The sequence below is a fragment of the Gambusia affinis genome, linkage group LG13 (genome assembly GCF_019740435.1).
Source record: "Gambusia affinis linkage group LG13, SWU_Gaff_1.0, whole genome shotgun sequence".
NCBI classification, from domain to species: Eukaryota; Metazoa; Chordata; class Actinopteri; order Cyprinodontiformes; family Poeciliidae; genus Gambusia; species Gambusia affinis.
In genome coordinates this window covers 20531709-20551774 of record NC_057880.1, presented here as the reverse complement: position 1 = coordinate 20551774, position 20066 = coordinate 20531709, and the positions used below count along the sequence as shown (strand labels likewise).

General features: G+C 37.1%; 2 protein-coding genes across 3 annotated transcripts in view; both read right to left on the bottom strand.

Moving 5' to 3' along the window:
• The window catches only part of disc1 (DISC1 scaffold protein), a 50626-nt gene extending 39617 nt beyond the window's left edge, over window positions 1-11009 (bottom strand). For both annotated transcript variants that reach the window (XR_006372611.1, XM_044136932.1), the window contains exons 1-6: window positions 10353-11009; window positions 4589-5400; window positions 3738-3807; window positions 1984-2140; window positions 1292-1376; window positions 718-950 (exon numbers count right to left, since the gene is read on the bottom strand). Coding sequence is in view for 1 of the 2 variants with exons in the window: in XM_044136932.1 (XP_043992867.1) it covers window positions 718-950; window positions 1292-1376; window positions 1984-2140; window positions 3738-3807; window positions 4589-5400; window positions 10353-10422 (1427 nt within the window). In the remaining variant the exon portion in view is untranslated. The remainder of the gene's footprint in view (window positions 1-717; window positions 951-1291; window positions 1377-1983; window positions 2141-3737; window positions 3808-4588; window positions 5401-10352) is intronic.
• A 2041-nt stretch (window positions 11010-13050) lies between these two features.
• On the bottom strand, window positions 13051-20023 carry tsnax (translin-associated factor X). Its single transcript, XM_044136937.1, has 6 exons — window positions 19696-20023; window positions 18454-18543; window positions 18251-18365; window positions 17856-17986; window positions 13781-13902; window positions 13051-13637 (listed from the first exon to the last, which is right to left on the bottom strand). The coding sequence occupies exons 1-6, from the start codon at window positions 19709-19711 to the stop codon at window positions 13260-13262; spliced, it is 852 nt and encodes a 283-aa protein (XP_043992872.1). The 5' UTR covers window positions 19712-20023; the 3' UTR covers window positions 13051-13259.
• Window positions 20024-20066: the final 43 nt, after the last annotated feature.

The window sequence follows — 20066 nt, the reverse complement described above, 5'->3', positions numbered from 1 at the left end:
TTCTGCAGATTTTTCATTTTAACCACTTAGGCTTACACTGTACAATATTAGAAATACATAAATAATGCAAGCAAACAGATGCTTCACTTCTTTTTTTAGACAAGAAAATGAGCATTTTGTTGCAATAACAGCATTTCTTTAGTGAACGCTTGATCATTTGTAGCAAAGAATGCATTTGCAGCTCAATAATACTTTTAGCATCAACTTGTGAAAAGCTCAGTTCTTTCGGTTTGATTATTTACAAAAGGAGAGCTAATTTGTTGACTGTTATCTTGATTAAGTGATTAATAATTAGACTGTAAAAAGACCTTAAAAGGAGATTTTTATTTACATAATTTAAGCCAGGTGGAGCCAAAACTGTTAGTTGAGAAATCTGGGTGAAGAATTTTTTTTTTTACACTTTTGTCATCATTACTACTTTCAAAGTGTTTTTCAGCAATTTGCATTTTTTTGCAACCATATACTCCAGTTAACAATTAATTGATTACTAAATTAGTTGGCAGTTATTTTAATGATTGATTAGTTGCTTCAGTAGGCATTAGTAATGTCTTTAAAATCACACAGCATCTTTCATCTCCTGAAATCCCTACAAGAGTAGCAGAACAAATTGAAAAAAACTGTTCAGTTTTTCCAGCTTTTCTCCTTAGAAATATGCCAAACTACACACCAAAATTTGCTGCTAGACGGTGAAATATTCTCGCCCTCTGCGTTCCTGACCTGAGCGTTGAAGGAGGAGGAGAGACGGAAATCTGTGTGCGGTTTTCAGACGAGATGAGGTCCTGCAGGGTGCGGCTCATGTCCCGGAGCTGGGCCACAGTGCAGCTCCGCAGCACCGACCCCTCCAGTTCCACAGCCTCGGCCCGCTGCTCCTCCTGCTGGATCAGCTGCTCCAGATATCGACTGCGATCCTTCAGCTGCGCCAGCTTCGTCTGCAGCTTCTCAATTTCCTCCTGGTGACACGTTGCACAGGAATAATCATCAGCTGCACAGTTTGTTTTTAGATACAGTTAAATTAAGCATTATTTAATTAAAAATGTATTATTTGTCTTTGAAAATAAATGAAAATGTAAAGAAATTTGCAAATAGATGGTACTAACAGTCAGTCAAACGTATATAAATTTGAGAACAAAGTGATATTTTCTCATGTAAACCTATAAACCCGGTCAATAAAACCGATAAAACTCTAAAATATAAGTTAGAACAAGTTTGTTGAAGTCAGAAAATTATGATGGGCTTATTTATCCACCAAACCTGGGTAGGACAAACATTAAATAATCTGTTCTGCATTTACCTCAACTTGATGTTTTTCTTGAATCAAGCGATCTCTCCGCTGCGTTGGGTCAGACTGCTCCACTGAGTCTGGTTCTGATCCCTCTCTGCCAAAAGAATAACAGTAACAAATATAAATCATCAATCACAAAAAGTCAGGTCCCAGGACATCTGTTTTCAGAATTCACTGTTAAATTTTCACCACGGCTTTACCCACTATCTGTAAAGCCCCATTTTTAAAAAAAAGAAAAATGGAGTTTAACTCAATAAATCAATGACAGTATATATAGACATGATCAATATAAACAAATACATCTAATATAACACTCAATATTTGGGAGCTATATGAAAAGGAAAGGTTTTAGCTGCTCAAAGAACCGAACAAATCACACCGCTGGCACCTCTGGCGTTGCCTCACGGGCAACACGGTGGACCACCGGTGGACCACCTCGGCGCCCCAACCACCGGACTTAGCAAGTGTTCTGGGGGAAACCCTGTGTCCGAGTAGCTATAATGCTTCATAGGCTTTAGGTTATTGTTTCCAGGATATCCTCTGTTGACAACAACAGCATAAGAACGATAACAAGGCAGTGTGACGGAAAATAAAAACATAATAAATGTTAGGTTACATAATAAATGCTGCCTTTCACTTCTCTACAGTCAACATTATTTCCACTGAAATGGAAAATGACAGTCATTTTGGTGTAAACTGACCTGCGATGATTGCAGTCTTCCCTCTGGAAGGCGCTGTGCACGACCTTTGAGAGTGTCTCCAGGAAGTGGGCAACGCTGGGCTGCATGGAGGGTAAACCCAGTTTGAGAGTACCGCGCTCTCTGCAGAGCTCCTCCAGCTTCTTCCCAAAGCGCTCAGCTGAAAATGTAAAATGCCAATTAACTGAGAAAATTATTATTATATCAGTGTAGAAAATTAACATTTCATACAGTAAAACACCTTTTATTTTAACTACTTATGTAACTAATAGAAACAAATTGTACAGATGAATTTATTTTTACACATTTATTTATATTACTTATGATGATTTCCATTTACAGCTAAGAAAAACTAGACATTTAAGATCATAACATTACATCAGGCTAATAGAAACATAGTTTTCAATGCAGAAATGTGGACTTTTAATGAAAATTATGTTTAATAAATGCATAAAGAATGCAAGTTAAATGTTACGTTTAATCTGACATCCCAGCCTCATTCCAACACATATTCTAGTTTATTGAACATGACTCTAATCTCTATTATATAGCTCTATTAACATTAACAAGCATTAACCAATGTAAAAACAATAACAACTCATTTAAAATAACAATCATGAGATCTTAAGAATAAGAATGTTTTTAGATCTTTGTTGGTCCGGCTTGTAAAAGACGTCAAAATCTCTTTTCAGACAAAGAAAGAATTCAATTATTAGATTTGGAGTTTGATGCATCAAACAGTGAAGCTGTTTTGATTGAATTATTTTTGACACAAAGCTCAAGAAATGGGTCAAAATAGTGTCGTGTTTTGAAAAACGTTTCTCAGGTTAGGCAGATGAAAATGACAACAGCAATGGATGTGTGCATGAGTGGCTAGATGACTGATTAAATAGATCAAAATTAACAGAATTAATAAATATTTGTAGAACAGAAATGATAAATGAACAAATGTAATAAATAAATCTATGCAGTGTCCAGGTTGTGTCTATGAGAAAGTGGGCCTCAGTCAAAAAAAAGTTTTAAATAAGTGACTCTTAACATTTGTTGTATGTAAGATAAAAAGTGTATAAATAAAAAGTTTTGTTTTACATCTAAACTGTGAACAAATAATATTTGCAAATAAATATAATAGATTAATGAGGATTTGTGACTTATCAAGCATGTGTGTAATTAATAACAAAACCTGATTTTTACCAAGCAGGGTTTCCCTCAGTGTATTATAAGTCTGGCGGGCCACCAGGCTTTACTTGTATCCCCACCAGGTTTAGCATTTTTTATTTATCTTAGTTTTTTTTTTTATTATTATTACTGCCTTTTTGTAAGACTTGATAGTTGGTGTGGCAAAGGTCATTATTCCATTCTTCCAAAAATGCATAACTATCAAGCAATATTTTCAAATTTCCTGTCATCTTTAAACATTTCCTAACTCAAAAACATGGCGGCTGGCTGGGTGACTGTCCTTGAGTTTCAGGGGGAAACCTTGCCAAGTCTTAATCTGTTAAATCATATTTGATCATCTCAAAACCTGGTGCCATGCATCTCTCTTTTTAAAAGGTTTATGTTGTGCATTTTGTCGGTATAAATAAATAAACAGTGCGGAATAAACAATGTAATTTACAAAGGTCTCCTTTCAGTTAGCAAATTTTAATATGAAAACACAAACTCAGGTACCAGCAAACCTCCACAATAATACGAACCTGATTATTCATATTATTAAATTAATATTTATCAAAGCAAAACGTTGGTTCAAAGTTCACCTGCGTCGTAGTCGTCATCCCGAATGGCTTTCTGCTGCAGCCTCTGCAGCTTCAACATCATGGACTCGATCTTTGAAGGGACAGAAGACAGAGCGGTGAGTTCACCGGGTCAAAACTCTTCAAAAGGTTTCCATGGGTCAGAGTGAGAGAGCAGCGACCGCCATGTCAAAGTGACTCGGTCACAGAGTTTTGGACGTTTCGTCAACATTAAATTAGATTAATTCACAATTAGGTCAAATGTCTTAACATCTCATTTTTAGGATATTTCTTGAATGAGACTGTCCAGTACATATTTATAACTCCTTAAGTTTATGATATTCAGTCATCCTTAGAAAGGCTTTAAGAAAAATCACTAGAAGGCCCTAGTGATTTTTTACAAGTACCTTACCATTATATTAAAAGCAAAATCCATTTTGGCTACTAAAGTGATGTGAAACTGACATAACTAGTCCAAATAAATAAAAAAGATCAATCAAAAAATAATATAACTTAAACTGACCTCTGGACAAAGAAATTGTATCATTAGCTTCTTATTCTGTAGTTCAACGTTTTAAGCAGTCGCCACAGATGAAGTTCCTGGAGATTTCTGCTGCTGAAGTAGCAAATCACTGTTTACTCTTTAGAAACGTTTACATTGAGTCTATATCAAAGAGCCAAACTCAAACCTAGTGGAGTTTTATGGTCTGTGTTTTAAAACCAGGCCTGTAGGAAACCAAACAATTTCGACTGACTCTTCCAAACAGAAAGTTGCAGGTTGTCACAAAAAACAAAGCAGTTCATGTTAAGGACTTAACATGAACTGCAGCCCAAATACACTTTTTTGAGTGCATCAAGCGGTGTGATGTACCCACCTTGGTGTAAGTGCGGTTGTTCTGGAGGCAGTCCTGCAGGGCGTCGTCGTATGTCTTCACTAGGCTGTCCCAGACTTGCTCGGAGGCAGGCGTCGCGCTCTCGTAGCCGGAAGTGACAGAAGAGGCTGAGGCCGTGTCCGAGTCCACCGACAAGGAGGAAGTGACCTCTATGTCGAGAGACTGGGACTCAGAGTTCGGAAGATGGGACATTTCCTCCTTATCAGTCCACAGAGAGTCCCGCCAACATCTCCCACCATATGAACGCTCCTCCTTATGGACCTGACTGAATTTGGTGGTGATTTCCTCTCTTTTTTTCTCTAGATTAGCTTGTTGATTTGTTGGTTCTGGTTCCTGCAGCGGTCTAGCAGGATCTGTCCTCTGGTTGCTGTTTAGAGACTCCTGGATGAAACTAAAACTTGAGTTAAAGACTATCTCAGATGAAAACTGGAGGCTTGGACAAAGTTCACTCGATGTGGTTTGAACTCCATTTATAGGGTCGACCAAATTCTTACTCTCTGAAGAACTACATGTGGACCGCTTGTGATGTAGATCATTCATTGAAGACACTTTGACGGTAGGAGCTTGACTCAACTGTTGAACTCTGGTTGCCTTGGTGATGTCAGCGTGGCGTCCAGATTTTCCATTCCTGATGCAAGCAATGCTCTCCTCCTCCTCCTCCTCTTCTTCGTCTTCCTCTTCGTCCTGAGCATGAGCAGTGCACTGCAGCCTGGCCTGCTCTCCTCTCATGTACCCTGGTCTCCTGTGCAGCCTCTTACGTCCAGAGCTGCCAGTTGTCCCAGATACTTTGCCACCTGTCGATGCAGAGATTAACCATTAATCTGGGTGATAAGTTCAAGTGGGAGATAAAGTATGAGCTCATCAGGCTGGTGGGAGCAACTGCAGCATGAAAGACTGAAACTCTGGAGCATTACATTGTTCTTTACTTTAACTGGAGTCTTCCAGCCCTGCATCAATGTCTGGATAAACAAAAAAAAGAAAACAAGCTGGCTGCTGTGCAACATTTTCCACAGTTCAGCTCCAGCTGTTGGGAAATACCACAGTCATATTTTAAACTGAAACACGCCTCTCTAAGTGAGCAAGTGAAAACGTTTCTTCTGTTTGTTCTGCTCAGAACAACAGTCCTCTAACTTGAGAGAAAATATTCTAGATTACCTAATTAAAGCTTCAGTTTGTAATTATTGTAAAAAAAAAAAAAAAAAAAGAAAAATTTTAACTATTTGTTGAAACTGACACCATGCTGTTAGACAAATAATTTGTCAAAAGAACGATTTCCTCCGCCTACTCCCTGAGCAATTATTGCCGCTTGAGAAAATGCACCAAAAACAATCAATCAGAGCCTGGACGACGGTCTTAGTGCTGTCAATCATCTTTGTGTACTCGCTGCTCAATGTGCTAAAGGCCGAGAATCAACTTAAGGTTACAGAAAACACGCTTGTTTGCCGTCATCGGTTGCCATGCTAACTAGCCTTAGGATTCACAACAGGCTATTATAGCTAAAAGGCAGGGTAGCCACAAGAGATTGTGATTGACAGCCTTAAGACCCGCCTCCTGGCTCTGATTGGTTGTTTCTAGTTGGCACTAGAAGCGGGCAGAGGAGGTAAATTTTGGGGGGATTATTTGTCTCATAATAAAAAGTCGATTGAAAACAAATTTCAAAAATTCTTGAAATTTGAGTTCATATGCCACACAAAAAAAGCTGAATTTTAGCAAAAGGAAATTGTTCATGGGTATGAATTAAAATTTGGAGATAAAACGTTTACACACACTGCAAGCATGAAGGGGGACAGAAAGAATTTTGTTTGTTTTGTTTTGTTTGCTTAGCTGAAGCAGCTTCAAATCAATGGGGGAAGTAAAACCAAACACACTCCAACACAACTAAAAAAAAGAAGTCTTAATAAAAGCTCAAATAAACACTTAGAAAGTAGGACAGCGTTGTCTTGGTCAATCACATTTAATTGAGCTATGAGCCTAATTTTCTACAGGATGATAAAGAAAGCTCTGTTTGTGCATTTAGACACCTGCTGCTATGCAATTTGATTAAAACATATAATGCGTTGGATTCAATAGAGGCAAGCTGAGATGTTGGGAATCAACAGCCTCTTTGTGTCCAGCTGTGCTTCCTACTTCTGACTCCCACTTTTCTCCCTCCACTCATGCACACACCAAAAGCACAGAGGCACACTGACACTTTTGTGCCATAAAGAGAGGAATCAGATAAGCACTGTCTATTTCACACATGCTAAAAGAAGTTATTGTAGTTTGTCGTCTGAATGTGCAGACTCCATGTCTCGCAACAATGTGTCAAGACGAGAAAATGGGCTAAGCAGTTGCAGCCAGTGATGCAATCGTCCCATGTGACTGGGAGCAGAGGGCATAAACAGATCCACTTTAGGATGTCAGGCTCAGAGAGTGATAACAAGCTGCCTCCTTTATGCCCAGGTTGGGCTCTGTGAGAGCGCCTGGTCCACTGGGACCGCATCACGAAAGCTCAAGTTCCACCCAGCTCCATTCATTAAAGTGGATCTACAGACGTGGCTTCTGTCCCAATGAAAGACTGAAGTAACCCAACCCTTCGTCATAAGGACCAAATACCACAGCACCATCCACCATCTGGTGTGGTCGCGGTTATTATACAGGGAAACCTCAGGAGAGCAAAAGAGCCTGGCTGGTGAAAGGAGAAGGACTTGCTGGTGGTGTTACTGTATCCTCGCCATGATTCAGTTGCACACAGACAGCTTTTCCCAGTAAAAGGGAAGGAAATGCCTAGGGGCTCATTCTGTCTGACTGTGTGTGTGTGTGTGTTCATGTTTGTGTTGGGACATCAACTTCTTGGCCTTTTGGTGGTATGTCTTTCTCTGCTTCCTGTGAGCAAAAATAATTTCCCAGGAATCCCATCAGAAAGTAGAATAGTCATTGTCTTCCTATGCTTGAGTCTCATCTCCCTTCTGCTTTGTCTGGGCTTTCTCCCATTGGCTTGAATTTCCCTGGTGGAATTTTAAACCGGACCAATCAGAAAATAGAAGGAGAACTTGTCAACGATGATGTAAACTAAAATTATAGTCTGCCTGTAGTTTTAGTAAGACGTTCACTTGTTGGCTACGCTTCCAAATACTGAATGGACATTAATGGTCGCCTTGTTAAGGTCGACACTTCTGGTAGTTTACAGTGTAGCCAATTTCTGGTAAGCTTCATAGCATCATACTGGCGCATTATATATGTAACAGCTAATCAGCTATGGAGTAGGATTAAATCCATTAGAATAAAAAAAAGAAAAAGAAAAACAATTGTGATTTTTTTTCTTCTAGAAATTCTAATTCTGTATCAAAATTTGATTGAATAACCAAACATTCTTAGATTAAATGTATGTCAATTACGCTGTTAGCATATAAAAATAATCACAATACCCATCATGTAACTATTTTTTCCTTGTTGTAAGATTTATAAATCTACACTTTTCCCACAATGAAAGCCTGTCTGAAATTTATTTGGTAGATTTGAGTTTTAAGACAAGATTTGCCTGATGGTGCATAAACAACTTAAACAATTCTGGTTCTGAGAAAAGAAGTTAGAATTTGTTGGGGGTTTTTTATTACCTCAATCCCTTTTGTATCAAGCAATCATTTCTCAATAGTCCCGACTCCCAGTAAGCAGCAAAGGGCTTGTTTTTTACCATCCTAGTCAAAAAGCTCCAGCAACCAAAAATCAAATCTGCTGCAGCAACAATTGATCCCCTCAGTAACTCTTTGCTTTGGCGAAGTCTGAGAAAACGAAGAGTCACAGTTATTTACCTTTGGAGCTAAAAGAGGCCCTCAGGTTAAACACTGTGTCCCTACTGGCTGCTGAAACAACAGAAGAATGCAGAGGAGCTCATAAAAACACAAACATTTGAGAAACAGGATCAGCGCACAAGCAATCCTGCATGTCAGCAACCTCCTGAGAAGAAGCACTGCTTGGCAGATGTGCGATGCCTCAGAGCAGCAGAACGAAAAGGGAAGTGAAATAAACCAAGGGTCTATGTAAAAACCAGCCAGTTTTATAAACAGGAAGCTTGAATATTAACCGTGAAAGTCCAGCATTAAAAATCTCTGTGGGTGTGAGGCTAAATGCCTGACTTCCTGTATATTCCCGTGACGATCATGAACCAGCAATATGTGACAGAGCTGATGCTGTGGACAGATATTTAGACTCTTTATGCTCTCCGTTTTATAAAATCAAACATGTTCAGATAAAACGCAGCTTGAGAAGAAGTTTCTGCACTTTACAGAAAATAGGACAGAATATAATCCCTCGTTATGATAAATATTTTCTCTTACATTTTAGAAAGTGTAACCAGTTGTTCACTAGAACCCTGAAGAAGAATATTATAATCTTTGACAAAAAAAGTATTAAAAATCCAACCGTTAATTTGAGTTCATTTATTCAGTGAGAATAAAAAAGAAAGGTGCTACAATAAAATCGGTGCTGTGACAATTATTTGTACGCCAAACATCCCTTTAAAATAAATGTAACAGAAATATCCATCCATTGTCTGGTGTTTATCTCTTATCATTGAACAAAAGGTGGAGTTCAACTTACTCAGGTTCATCCATGCAGCAAAGTAAAGGGAAATTTAGAGCAATCAATTAACCGTCAGGATAGAAACCAGATTTAGTTTTCTGAAGTCAACCCAATTTCTGAGTATTTTCTAATTCATGATTTTCTGTTTCCTTAGTGTATAAACATGTAGCAAAACAAAACCCAACTTCTTTTAGACATTGATCATCAGGAAGAAGACCTGTGTTTATGAAAAAGGCTCTATTAGAACTAACATAGCTTGTTTACATCCCAATTGGTGGAGAAGTGATGGCGTAGGTTGTCAAACCATCACAAACCAAAGCATGGAGAGTTTGCTAACCAGGACAGGGACCTTAGCTGGTACATACTTTGGTTAAATGAGACTAAGATTGACATTTTCACAACAAAAAACTGTCCAGTTTGGTTTGGTGAAAATGGTGGAAAACTACATCATCCCTTCATCCTACAAGCCAGACAATACAGCAATTTAATCATAAAATTTTATAAAATTCAAAGGTTTACAAAACAAAGGATAATTGGCATAACTTGAAGTCAAGGACACCTGGGTAATGCAGCAGAATAAAGATATAAAGAATATCATCAAATCCACCTGTGAATAACATAAAATGAGGTGTTAAAGCGGCCTACTCAAAGTCAAGACTGAAATCCTTTCAGACAAGCTAATCATGCAAGAAATCCTCAAAAGTGAAGAAATTCTGTAAAGAAGATTGGACCGAAATTTCTCCAAACATCCATCATCATTGGTCAGAACTCTGGGAGAAATATTTTGGATGACTTTCAGCTGCCTGGTACTTCTTTCCTTTTTTTTCACAGAGACAAGTAAAGATACTATTGCGGTAATCTAGCCTAATGAAAATAAAGACATGCACCAAATTTCTGTTATGTTTTGACATGAACGCATTACCCTGGCCAGGTTTTAAAACATTATAAACTCATTTAGTAGCAGGCTTTTAGCGTTGTGAGTCTAGATTAGAGCTGATCTTGACCCCAAAATGTTGTTTTCTATCTTATTTACATTAAGCTGGAGGATATTCGGACCATTCACTGGGTGAATGTAATGGGTTCTGGAGAGATAATGCAATGAGTTGCGGACTTTTTTCACATCTCTCTATAATACCCGTCCCTTAAATGGAAGGGAAAAAAAGAAATAAAGGAGTTTATTTCTTACCTTCGGTGCTTTCGCAGCGGTGATGCAGAGAGTTCAGGTGACAGTCGAGTCCCATCAGCCCAGCAAACATCTTTCCTTCAATTATAACAATAACTATAAAATGAAAGGTTTTCAGAAGTCCGATAATGACAGATCCTGCAGTAACAGAGTTACATCCACCATGTTTTAGAAAAAGTGGAGCCAGGCGAACGGACTGATCTCATTTCCGCTGAGGAAACTAAGCACGGGCTGCTTTTTTAAAATTAATTCCTCTTCTAATTGTCGTGTGAAAGTGGGATTCTTCTTCCATTTCAAAATGTTTTTTTAAATTCAAGTATTAACAGCTGATCAGATCAGATTCTTACTTTTTTTTTCCTCTGAGAAAAACAAACAAGTAGGTTCAGTTGTGCTTCACCGGGCGGAAAAGAAAAGCTGCTCTTGTAGTCATGTTTCCTCAAGAGATTAAAAGCAGGAGAACAAAAAGAACTATCCAATATGCAGAAATAACAGTGAATAGAAATCTACTTTGTCTTGTCAAATCGGTAATCGATCAGTAAATCCGTTAGTCGGTCGCCGCTGGGCGCTGCGTCAGGCGCCCTGCGTCATGCGCCGTGTTGGAGCTCCTACGTGTTCAGGAATTTGACTCCAAACTCCTTCAGACCGCCTCACAACTGCACCAGACGTTTAGACACTGCAGCTGTTTGTGTTTATTCGTGATTTAATTAAAAAGGCAGGTAATAAGGAAAGATTCAGCTGGACCTGATGTAATTTTGGACTCATTTTGCCCAAACCTGCTACAATATATTGACGATTCAAATACATTTCTGTAAACAAGGATAAATGTTAATGTCCACAGGTTCCTCACATGTTTCATTGGTTAATAGGGGAAATCCATGGGAAGACCACCACAGAACAGAAGCTGGAGTCTTTTCATTTTCTTTCCCACACTTCCAAAGGCTCCTTTCATTCAGCCTGGCTGGCTGATGGACAACACTGAGAGATAAAAGCTGCTCAGTTCAGCACAGAGTGGAGGATGGAGCTGCTTTTATCAGGTTGTATGCGGACTGGGAGCGCCAGCATTAAACAGCTAATGCTGCAGACAAATCAGCAAACTTCCTCTAAATGAACAGAGACTCATCAACAGATTTATTTATTTATTATTCATTTATTATCGCCAGTATGTTATTTCAAACATAAACGTGCTACTTTGGTAGTGGTAGTTGAATGGGCTTTTCTCGTTTCTGATGTTGTACTCAACGACTGCCACCAGAGGGCAGCAAAGGGCTTCTTTACGTTTTTTCACATTTTGTCACAAACAAAGGATTTTTTTTCGGGATTTTATTTGACAGAGAAATAAATGTTTATTAATGAAAAAGATCACATTATTATTATTAAAAACTTATAATTAATTACATATAAAAATGTAACTTGTATCAAGGGTCTGTACTTTGCTGATACTTTGCTTTATGTCAGCTCTATGTCTACCTAGTAGAAACAAATCAGTCGTTGAGGGGCTGAAATACTTGTTCCTGAATCTATCAGAATTTTCAGTCAATCAATATCAGCTTCTTCACCTGGTAAAATCTACTCAAAATATCTGAATTTGGTGACATTACGTTTTAAGGAGTTATACTTATTAACTTCCTTTTAGTTTTTATGTAAGATTTATTTTTGTGTGTCAATTCTTTTTGGCCATTGCAAGGAGAAATGTGCACAAAAATACACATACAGTGGGTCTTTAATTTGTATGTAGAATATGGCTTTTCATTTATAATGCAGTCTGCAGTTGGTACCAATACTGTCCAGAAGATGGCAGCAGTGATATAAACATATATATATATATATATATATATATATATATATATATATATATATATATATATATATATATATATATATATATATATATATATATATATATATATATATATATATATATATATATATATATATAAAGCACATATAGTCAGTGATGATTCTGGAAAAAAAATTTAAAAATGATTCAATAAGCTTCTTTAAATGTGAAGCTTCCTGATGGCTATTTCCACTAAAACAATTAACAAAAATGTTACTTTATTATTTTGTTGACCTGTTATAGTTTTTAAGTAGATTTCTGGAGAAATATGGACATTCACAAATATTAAATGCCCATATTTGGATGAAATTTAGATTTTTAGCACAAAAAAATAAATGTATTCAATGTCAAATTCATAAAAGAGATGGTGCAGATCCAATAAAAATATAAGTGTAATATATTTAAGCTAAAGAAAATGCAGAAATGTGTTCTCAAACAACAAGGGACCTTAAATAATGTTGATCTTGGCTTTCAGGTTTACTGCTAATGTTGGATCTGGATTTAGGCAGTTCTGTGGAAAACATTTAGATATGTTCGAACCAAGAAGTGATGCAAACAAGAATAGTTTTTGGTCTGAATTGAAGCATAAGCCCCCTCAGGTGAGGAGCATGTAGTAACAATATGGTAGTTACTCACCCTTAATATTTCTCTGCATGCGCTGAGCTTTAGATAAAAATGCAAATAAATGTGGTGGTGACTGATTAAAGAAACAAGTGAGCTGAAGCAAGGGGTTTGTTTGTGTTTGCTGATGTACAAAGGTTGTTGTGAGCATCCGATGGTTCAACTTGACCATCAGATTATCTGACTGATAGAGAAGAAGGTCACCGAGAAAATAAACAAACTGAATCAAAGCAGTTGGAAGTCTGAAGGAGAGCACAACAGAACTTTTATTCATGCAAAATAGCAGAATATTCAAAATTTCAACAAAGAAAACAACATATTTTCTACTCTAAAAATGTTTATGCTACATTAACAAGCAGGCTAAAAGAATGGTTCTCTCACCGCATTAAAAATTAAAAATGCAACACAATATACCAAACATAGAAACACCAAAGGTGATGAAGAGTGTTTAGCTAAACCATTCCTTCCTCTGTATCCATGTGGGTGGTCCTGGTGCAGAACACATCCGCCAGCATGTGCTTGGGGATCTCCGAGCCGCGGACACGCAGGGTGTAGCAGGCATCCTCCACTTTGCCCAGGCTCTGCCGGAGAGTGTGCAGCTTCTTGGAGACCTCGTAAGGCCCCGTGTTCCCGATGTAGGAGAAGCCGTCATGAATCTGCCGCAGGAACTGGCTCAGCTGGAAGGGCGTGTCGATGTCGCCGTTGCCCACGCTGCCGATGCACAGCCGCATCAGCTCTCCCGTCAGGTCGGCCACGCCCAGCAGGTAGTCGGCCGGCGTCACCTGGAAGGTCAGGACGTGAGCTGACGAAGGCGGGGCTTCCACCGAGCCCTGAAAATAAATTATTTAATGAAATAGGATTCCAACTGCTTCACCAAAACTACTCGCACCACTTTAAAATTCGTCAGAACATGTTATGTGATAGGGAACATTAAATAGACATGTTATTTGAGATGATAACTTGTCAAACATACTTTTGGATCTGCGTTGTCGGTTTTCATGAAGACAAGCCTCGCGTTTATCTCCTCCAGGCTGATAAGGCTGCGATGACGGATGTAGTGCAGAAAGGTGATAGCCTCCACATACTCCTGAATTCCTGAAGCACAAAATGTAACTAATATTAATCAGCACAAGATGTTATAAAAAATGCATTTAGTTATTTTATTTGTTGTACAGCAGAAATTAAATGATGCAGAAAATGCTAACACCTGCTGCTTGTGCATTAAAGAGCGCAGATGAAAATAATCATCTTGTTTCCTGCCTCTATTGTTTGATGAAATGGTGATGATTTTTTTGTAGCGGCTAAGATGAACACTCATTTGTTTTCAGACCCTGAGTAAACAACAATCAAATAATTGCAGGACGGAAGATGTCGTGTCTGAAGTTTACTTTAGGACCTGCAGTCGGGCTTCAAAGGCTCCGCTGCGCTGCGTTCATGTTGCTAACCGCAGCGTGGAGCAACAAGCAGGCAGGAGGGCCTCTTCACAGGGACATCACACACAGGTAGACGACGTTTATTAATTAGAAACTTTGTCTGGATTTTATTTGGTGTTTCAGGTTAAAGAGGGTTTAAAAGAAATTGACTCTTCATTTTTATTTTCTTAACAACTATAAGTTACTTTGAATTAGGGCTGAAATTATGAATCAGATTAATTGATTATTATAATAATCAACTAATTTGTAATTAATTAATTTATAACTGGAGCAAATAAATGCTTTATTTTTAAAATTAAACATGTTCTACCCAGAACTCCTCAAGTTGCATAGTGTGCATCAGAGGGATGCTGTCTTGTTGAATTTTAAGCAATAAAATATTTGTTATTATTTGTATCTTTCAATGTATTTCTAATATTGAATAAAAACAAGGATTAGTTGATTACTTATCAAAATAATCAATAGGTTAATTAATAATTAAAATAATCGCTATTTGCACCCTACTTTCTTACTACAATTTAACAACTTATTGAAGGTAACATAACTGTGTGAAATAGCTGTGTAAAATCAAAGAATCTGCTCCCTGTTGGCGTTTTATTTAAGTCCCTTATTTTATACTTGAGAATTGGGCTTGAAGTAGTTGGATTCTTACATCCACCTATTTAAATAAACCTGAAAAAATATATATCTCAAATCTGGGATGATTGCAGTCAACTTTTTCTATACATGCCAAATATATTTACATTAATTTTCCATTCATCTTGTATAAGGTCTGAGCTACACTCAGTAATACAGAAGCATTACAGTTTTTGGGGATATTAGCAGCTATATAAAATAACAATATAACATTTATATCACAGCTGGACAATAAATCAATATCAATACAGATCACAACAGACAGGTGTTTAATATCAATAGGTATTACGTCTGATTGAATATTCAATATATAGAATATTTGCTGAACCCCACAGCATTCTTGGAAATGTAATAGTAATACAGCATGGTTGTATCGACTAACTCACTTAATCTTTGGTTACCCAGCAACAACCTCATATGCTTAAATATTTAAAAAAAAACAGTAGTGAAAAATGTAATGAAAACTGGGTAAGCAGAAAATGTCACACTACCAGTTTGGCAGTATTTCAGATATTTAAAACAAAAGAAACAGATGAATAATTATCAATATTGACTAATATGAAACACTTGTACTGTGACAAGTTTTTTTTACGCATATTGTCCATATGTAGACTAAACCTCCAAAGAAAAGCGGAGTCTCTGATTGTGGACAGGATATTTGACATGAAAAGGTTACACAAGCTTTGAGGCAAGCAGCCAGGGTTCAGTTCCTGAGTTTACTGCCTGGAGCTGTTTATGCTATCTGCTGTAAAGCAGCCATTACCTTCAGTCAATGAAATTCATAAACAATGACTAAGAGAAAAACAAACTGAAAATAGAAGAGATTTTATTGGCATAGCATTTGGAAAAGTTGAGGGCTAAATTTGCATGGACAGTCTATTGGGATCTGGTTGACAAAAATAGCTCTTTATACTTCATAAATACTATACTGAGAAAAGTGAATATTTAGGTTTTATTTGATTAGCGTTGGGCCACAAAGAGATTCACTGAGAAGTTAGTGATTCATGGGAAAAGTGCATTTCTGTTTTCACAGCGTCATTACTGAGGTCGAGCAAAATAGCTTATCAAAGGGCTGCGTTATCAGTAGTAATTGTGTTTAAATTTAGCCACAGTATCTCTGACAGTCCTTATAAAAAAACAAACAAACAAACAAACTAAAAAAAAGACAGCCCCATTACATAAGCCTGGGGACTTCTAAAGGAAAGATTATCAGGGAAACCCATGATCTGAGCTCAGTCACCATCTAATAAGGTTAAAAAAACTGAAACCAGTAATTGGTGGAAACTGCCACTGGTCACGTCGTGGACGAGGCACCGCCGATTCCCTGAGTGGCTGCAATCTAAAAAACCCCTTCCACGTAGCTAGATAACAGCTCACTCTCACTCCCAGCAATGTTTTTTCTCCAAACGCAGCAGACTTTATGTCTGCTTTCAAAAAGACCGGCACTGGTGTTAGTCAGAAAACAGCTTTATCGGAGGGTGTTGTCTGTTATACTCACAGCAGCATCAAGGTCACGTTATCTTTCACGTCAAATAAACCCAGCGAGGATAAAAAATGGCGAAAGTATAAATGGACAATTAAGTGAAATCATGCATGTAGCGACGCACAATACAGCACACTCCATACTCATTATAAAAAACTACTTTGTTGCCATTTTGTCCTACATAAATTTACTAAAACTACAAGGTTAATTTTTAGAACATTTTCAGTGACATTTTCTTCTACTTCAATAAAATATGAATACAACTTATTGAAAAAAGAAGGATCAAGTAGTTATGTAGCAATATTTTTACACAGTTGGTTTACCTGGAAGCAAATCAGAACTTAATCAGATCAAAGTTTTACCACAATATTTTGTGATGATATTGTTATAACTATAAAAGTGATGATAATAACTATTTATTACCTCATTTTTAGGTAATTGTATTGCTGATAGCCACAAAAATACAAACACTGCTTTTAAAAAACATATTCATTTGTAACACGCTTCTATAGTACACCAGTCACAAAAAGAAGAGTGATTTGTATCATATTTTCAAATGAATTAATATTTATTGATAAGTAAGGTAATTTTATTTATATAGCAGATTTTCAGCAACACGGCAGTTCAGAGTGGTTTCCATGAATTAGAAGGAAATACAAACAAAACAACAAAACCAAAAGAAAAACAAAGAGGTAAACTACAAAGCTAAATATTGGTTCCCTATGTTTTTTTTGTTGTTTTTTTTTAAGGTTTTATTGGCTCTAGTGGCCTTTATTTGAAAGTTAATTGACAGGAAAGTGGGTAATGAGAGAAGGGGGAAAACATGTGGCAAAGTTCGCCAGGCCGGGAATCGAACCCGCGACGGCCGCGTTGAGGAACAAGGCCTCTTTATGTTGTGCTTAACCCCTGTGCCACCACAGCACATCCCTTGTTTCCCCATGTTTAATAAGAAAAAGAATAAGTAGACAATAATTTAAAAACGAATAGGGGTTTCTCTTAAGTTTGTTCTGGAGTAGAGAGGTATAAAACTAAATGTTAGTTAAGCGTAGGAGATATTTCTTTATTTTCAGTTAAATCTTAGAATTTAGATTATTTAGTTTATTCACCATTCAGTCTATCCAGCCAGTCACTTCAGTCAGTCAATAAGTTGTCGCTCCGCAGGTGAGACAATCAGGTAGCCAAACAAAAGGGCAAATAAACAAAGTACTGCATTTTTGACTTTTTGATCTTTTGTGGAACTGCATAAGCCAGACCCCCATGGTGTATCAAGTGGCTATTTGCATCAAATTAATTTTTACTTTGATCACTTTTAGGTTTCCAGTTTTTTGATTTTGAGTTTTTGGACAAATAGTCACTACATTAAGTAGAAAACTAAATGTTGGTTCCAGTTGTTCTGGGTTGCCAAGTAGATGGTACTTTCTAAGTTTGTTCTAGATTTGTAAAGTATAAAGAAAATGTATTAAAAAGTTTAGTTTTCACAGTTTGTAACAGCTCACCTGGAGTGAAAGCTCTGTGAAACTGATAAATATCCTCTCCTCTGAGCTCCTCAGCAATTTGCCCAATCTTCTGCCTGACTCCATCCAGTTTGCTCTCGGCCTCATTCAAAACTCCCTCAGCATCCGGAACGCTTTACAGCCACAGAAAAAAACAAAGATCTGAATTATTTTAACTGGAAATCAGAGCTGGTATGTGACACCGTGCATAAAAACAGAACTTTTGCATACAAACATAGTAGTTGTGATAGGCTAAATTAAGCCTAGTCCCGATTCTGAGGAAATGTACAATTTCTCAATGTGCAAGAAGCAAATTAAAAATTAGCAAGCAGGAATTCAAAATAAGTTTTTCAATAAAAGAAAGAAAATAATTTCTGAGAAAAATAACCTTAACATACTTGGTCACTCTGTGCAGAAGGAAAATGCTCCTCTTGCTTTCGATGGTGATGTCTCGACTGATCTTAACAAGGCGCTCATATTTGTCGTGTCTGGTGTCGAGCTCCTGCTGGAAAACTTTAGACAGAAAGAAAGTTTTAATATTTATCAATGAAAGAGATTTAAACATTAAAAAGTGGAGTCAAACTGCTAAGGATGGACTTACCTTTAAACGCAGCGATGACTGGCGAGGACGAATTGGCATGCGCTTCACGCTCCTGTGCAGCTTCAGCATTTCTCCGTGACCAGCCCTCACCTGACACCGTGCAGAAATAAGCAATGATGGATAATGAACATTTTAAAAAATCAGATTGAGTGTTATTATTTTCTGTAAGCTTAGATTGATAAATTAAAACTCTCACATTGTGAAAAAATGCTTGTTTTTTTTTTGTCTGCTGTTTTTTTTGTTTAATATTATTATTATTATTCTAGACAGAGTTCAAACAACACCTGACCGAAGAACTCACATTTTCTCACTATTACCAGCTTATTTGCTGATAGACTCCACAAATTTGGAGGAATTTGTGCACACCTCCACCCCTTTAACCTCAAATCTATATGAAAAGGACCTGAACATGGTGTTTTCTTTTTTATTTAACAGTGTGGAGCTTCTGTTGCCCACCCAGAGCTGGAATGACTAAGTTTTAGCTTTGACATGTGGCCAGTGAAGTGATCACCACAATAATAATGTGTGAAATATTTAGGAAGCTATATTACTTCACTTGTCATGCATTCATCCTCTGTTATAGTTAGAAAACAGGAACTCTATATAATTTTGGGACCGAGATCCTAAAGCTCGCAGAGAGTGGCTGGGATATAGTGACGGTGCAAATAACAGGAAATCTGAACGATCACAAACAATATTGTCATAACAATGAACAATAATAACATTGCAGTTGCATGTTTTTGTAACGTTGTAATACACAAATCACCAAGAAGCGCGCCCCGGAAGAATTTCAATCATTCAAATAAAGTTTTATTACGAATAAAACTGTAGAGTACAATCTGAGCAATTTATTTATCTATATTTTATTATTGGAGCATCTGAGTAAATACGGTTGAATACAAAAACCCAAAAGTTTAAGATATATACGGTAATCCGAAAACTTTATCTTTGCTCCTTTATTTCATAATTATACACTGCTTAGTAGTGGTCTATAGCACCAGATAAAAATAAACCAGAAAAATTTGTGACTGTACCAACATAAATACGAGTAAATAGATCTTTAACAATGAGCTAAAAAGGCACAATACAACAATAAGACAAATAGAAGTTAAACATTTATGGCTGAAGTTAGCTAGTGCATAAAATGAATTCTAAAAGATTTGTTGTTAGCTAAATAAATCAGCTTATTCTTTTTCTCATCTATTATAATTCGTCTGAAATTATAATTTGTATTTGACTTACCTTCGCGTTTATTCATCCTTTTAGAGGTACAGTTTGTTTTTCCCTAAATTAGAAAGTCGGTTCTCTACGAGTGTCTAACTAGTGTTACTAGATTAGCTTTCGTTGGAGGGATGCAGCAAACAAAATGTAACCGGTAGTTTATTTCTGGATTTTTGGACAAAAGGACAAAACTCTACTTCATATTCACTAACATGTTCCACGCTTGACAGACATATAAAATAATCTCTGCGCTGTAATTAAGCCAAATAAATGTAGTCTACTTGTTTCTTGATAGCAAGCATCCATGCAGTTACCTCGGGGCTTCTGCGCTGTCTACATGCGTAACAGAAATGGTGACGAGGTGCATCATGGGAAATGTAGTAGAATAATGT

What these genes read in the sequence shown, in the direction of transcription:
- tsnax (XM_044136937.1), bottom strand. An exon ending in CTTCTGCACAGAGTGACCAA is followed by an intron (nt 17,987 to 18,250) that starts GTATGTTAAGGT and finishes GTGGCTGTAAAG; the next exon opens with CGTTCCGGATGCTGAGGGAG. An exon ending in CCGACAACGCAGATCCAAAA is followed by an intron (nt 13,638 to 13,780) that starts GTATGTTTGACA and finishes ATTTATTTTCAG; the next exon opens with GGCTCGGTGGAAGCCCCGCC.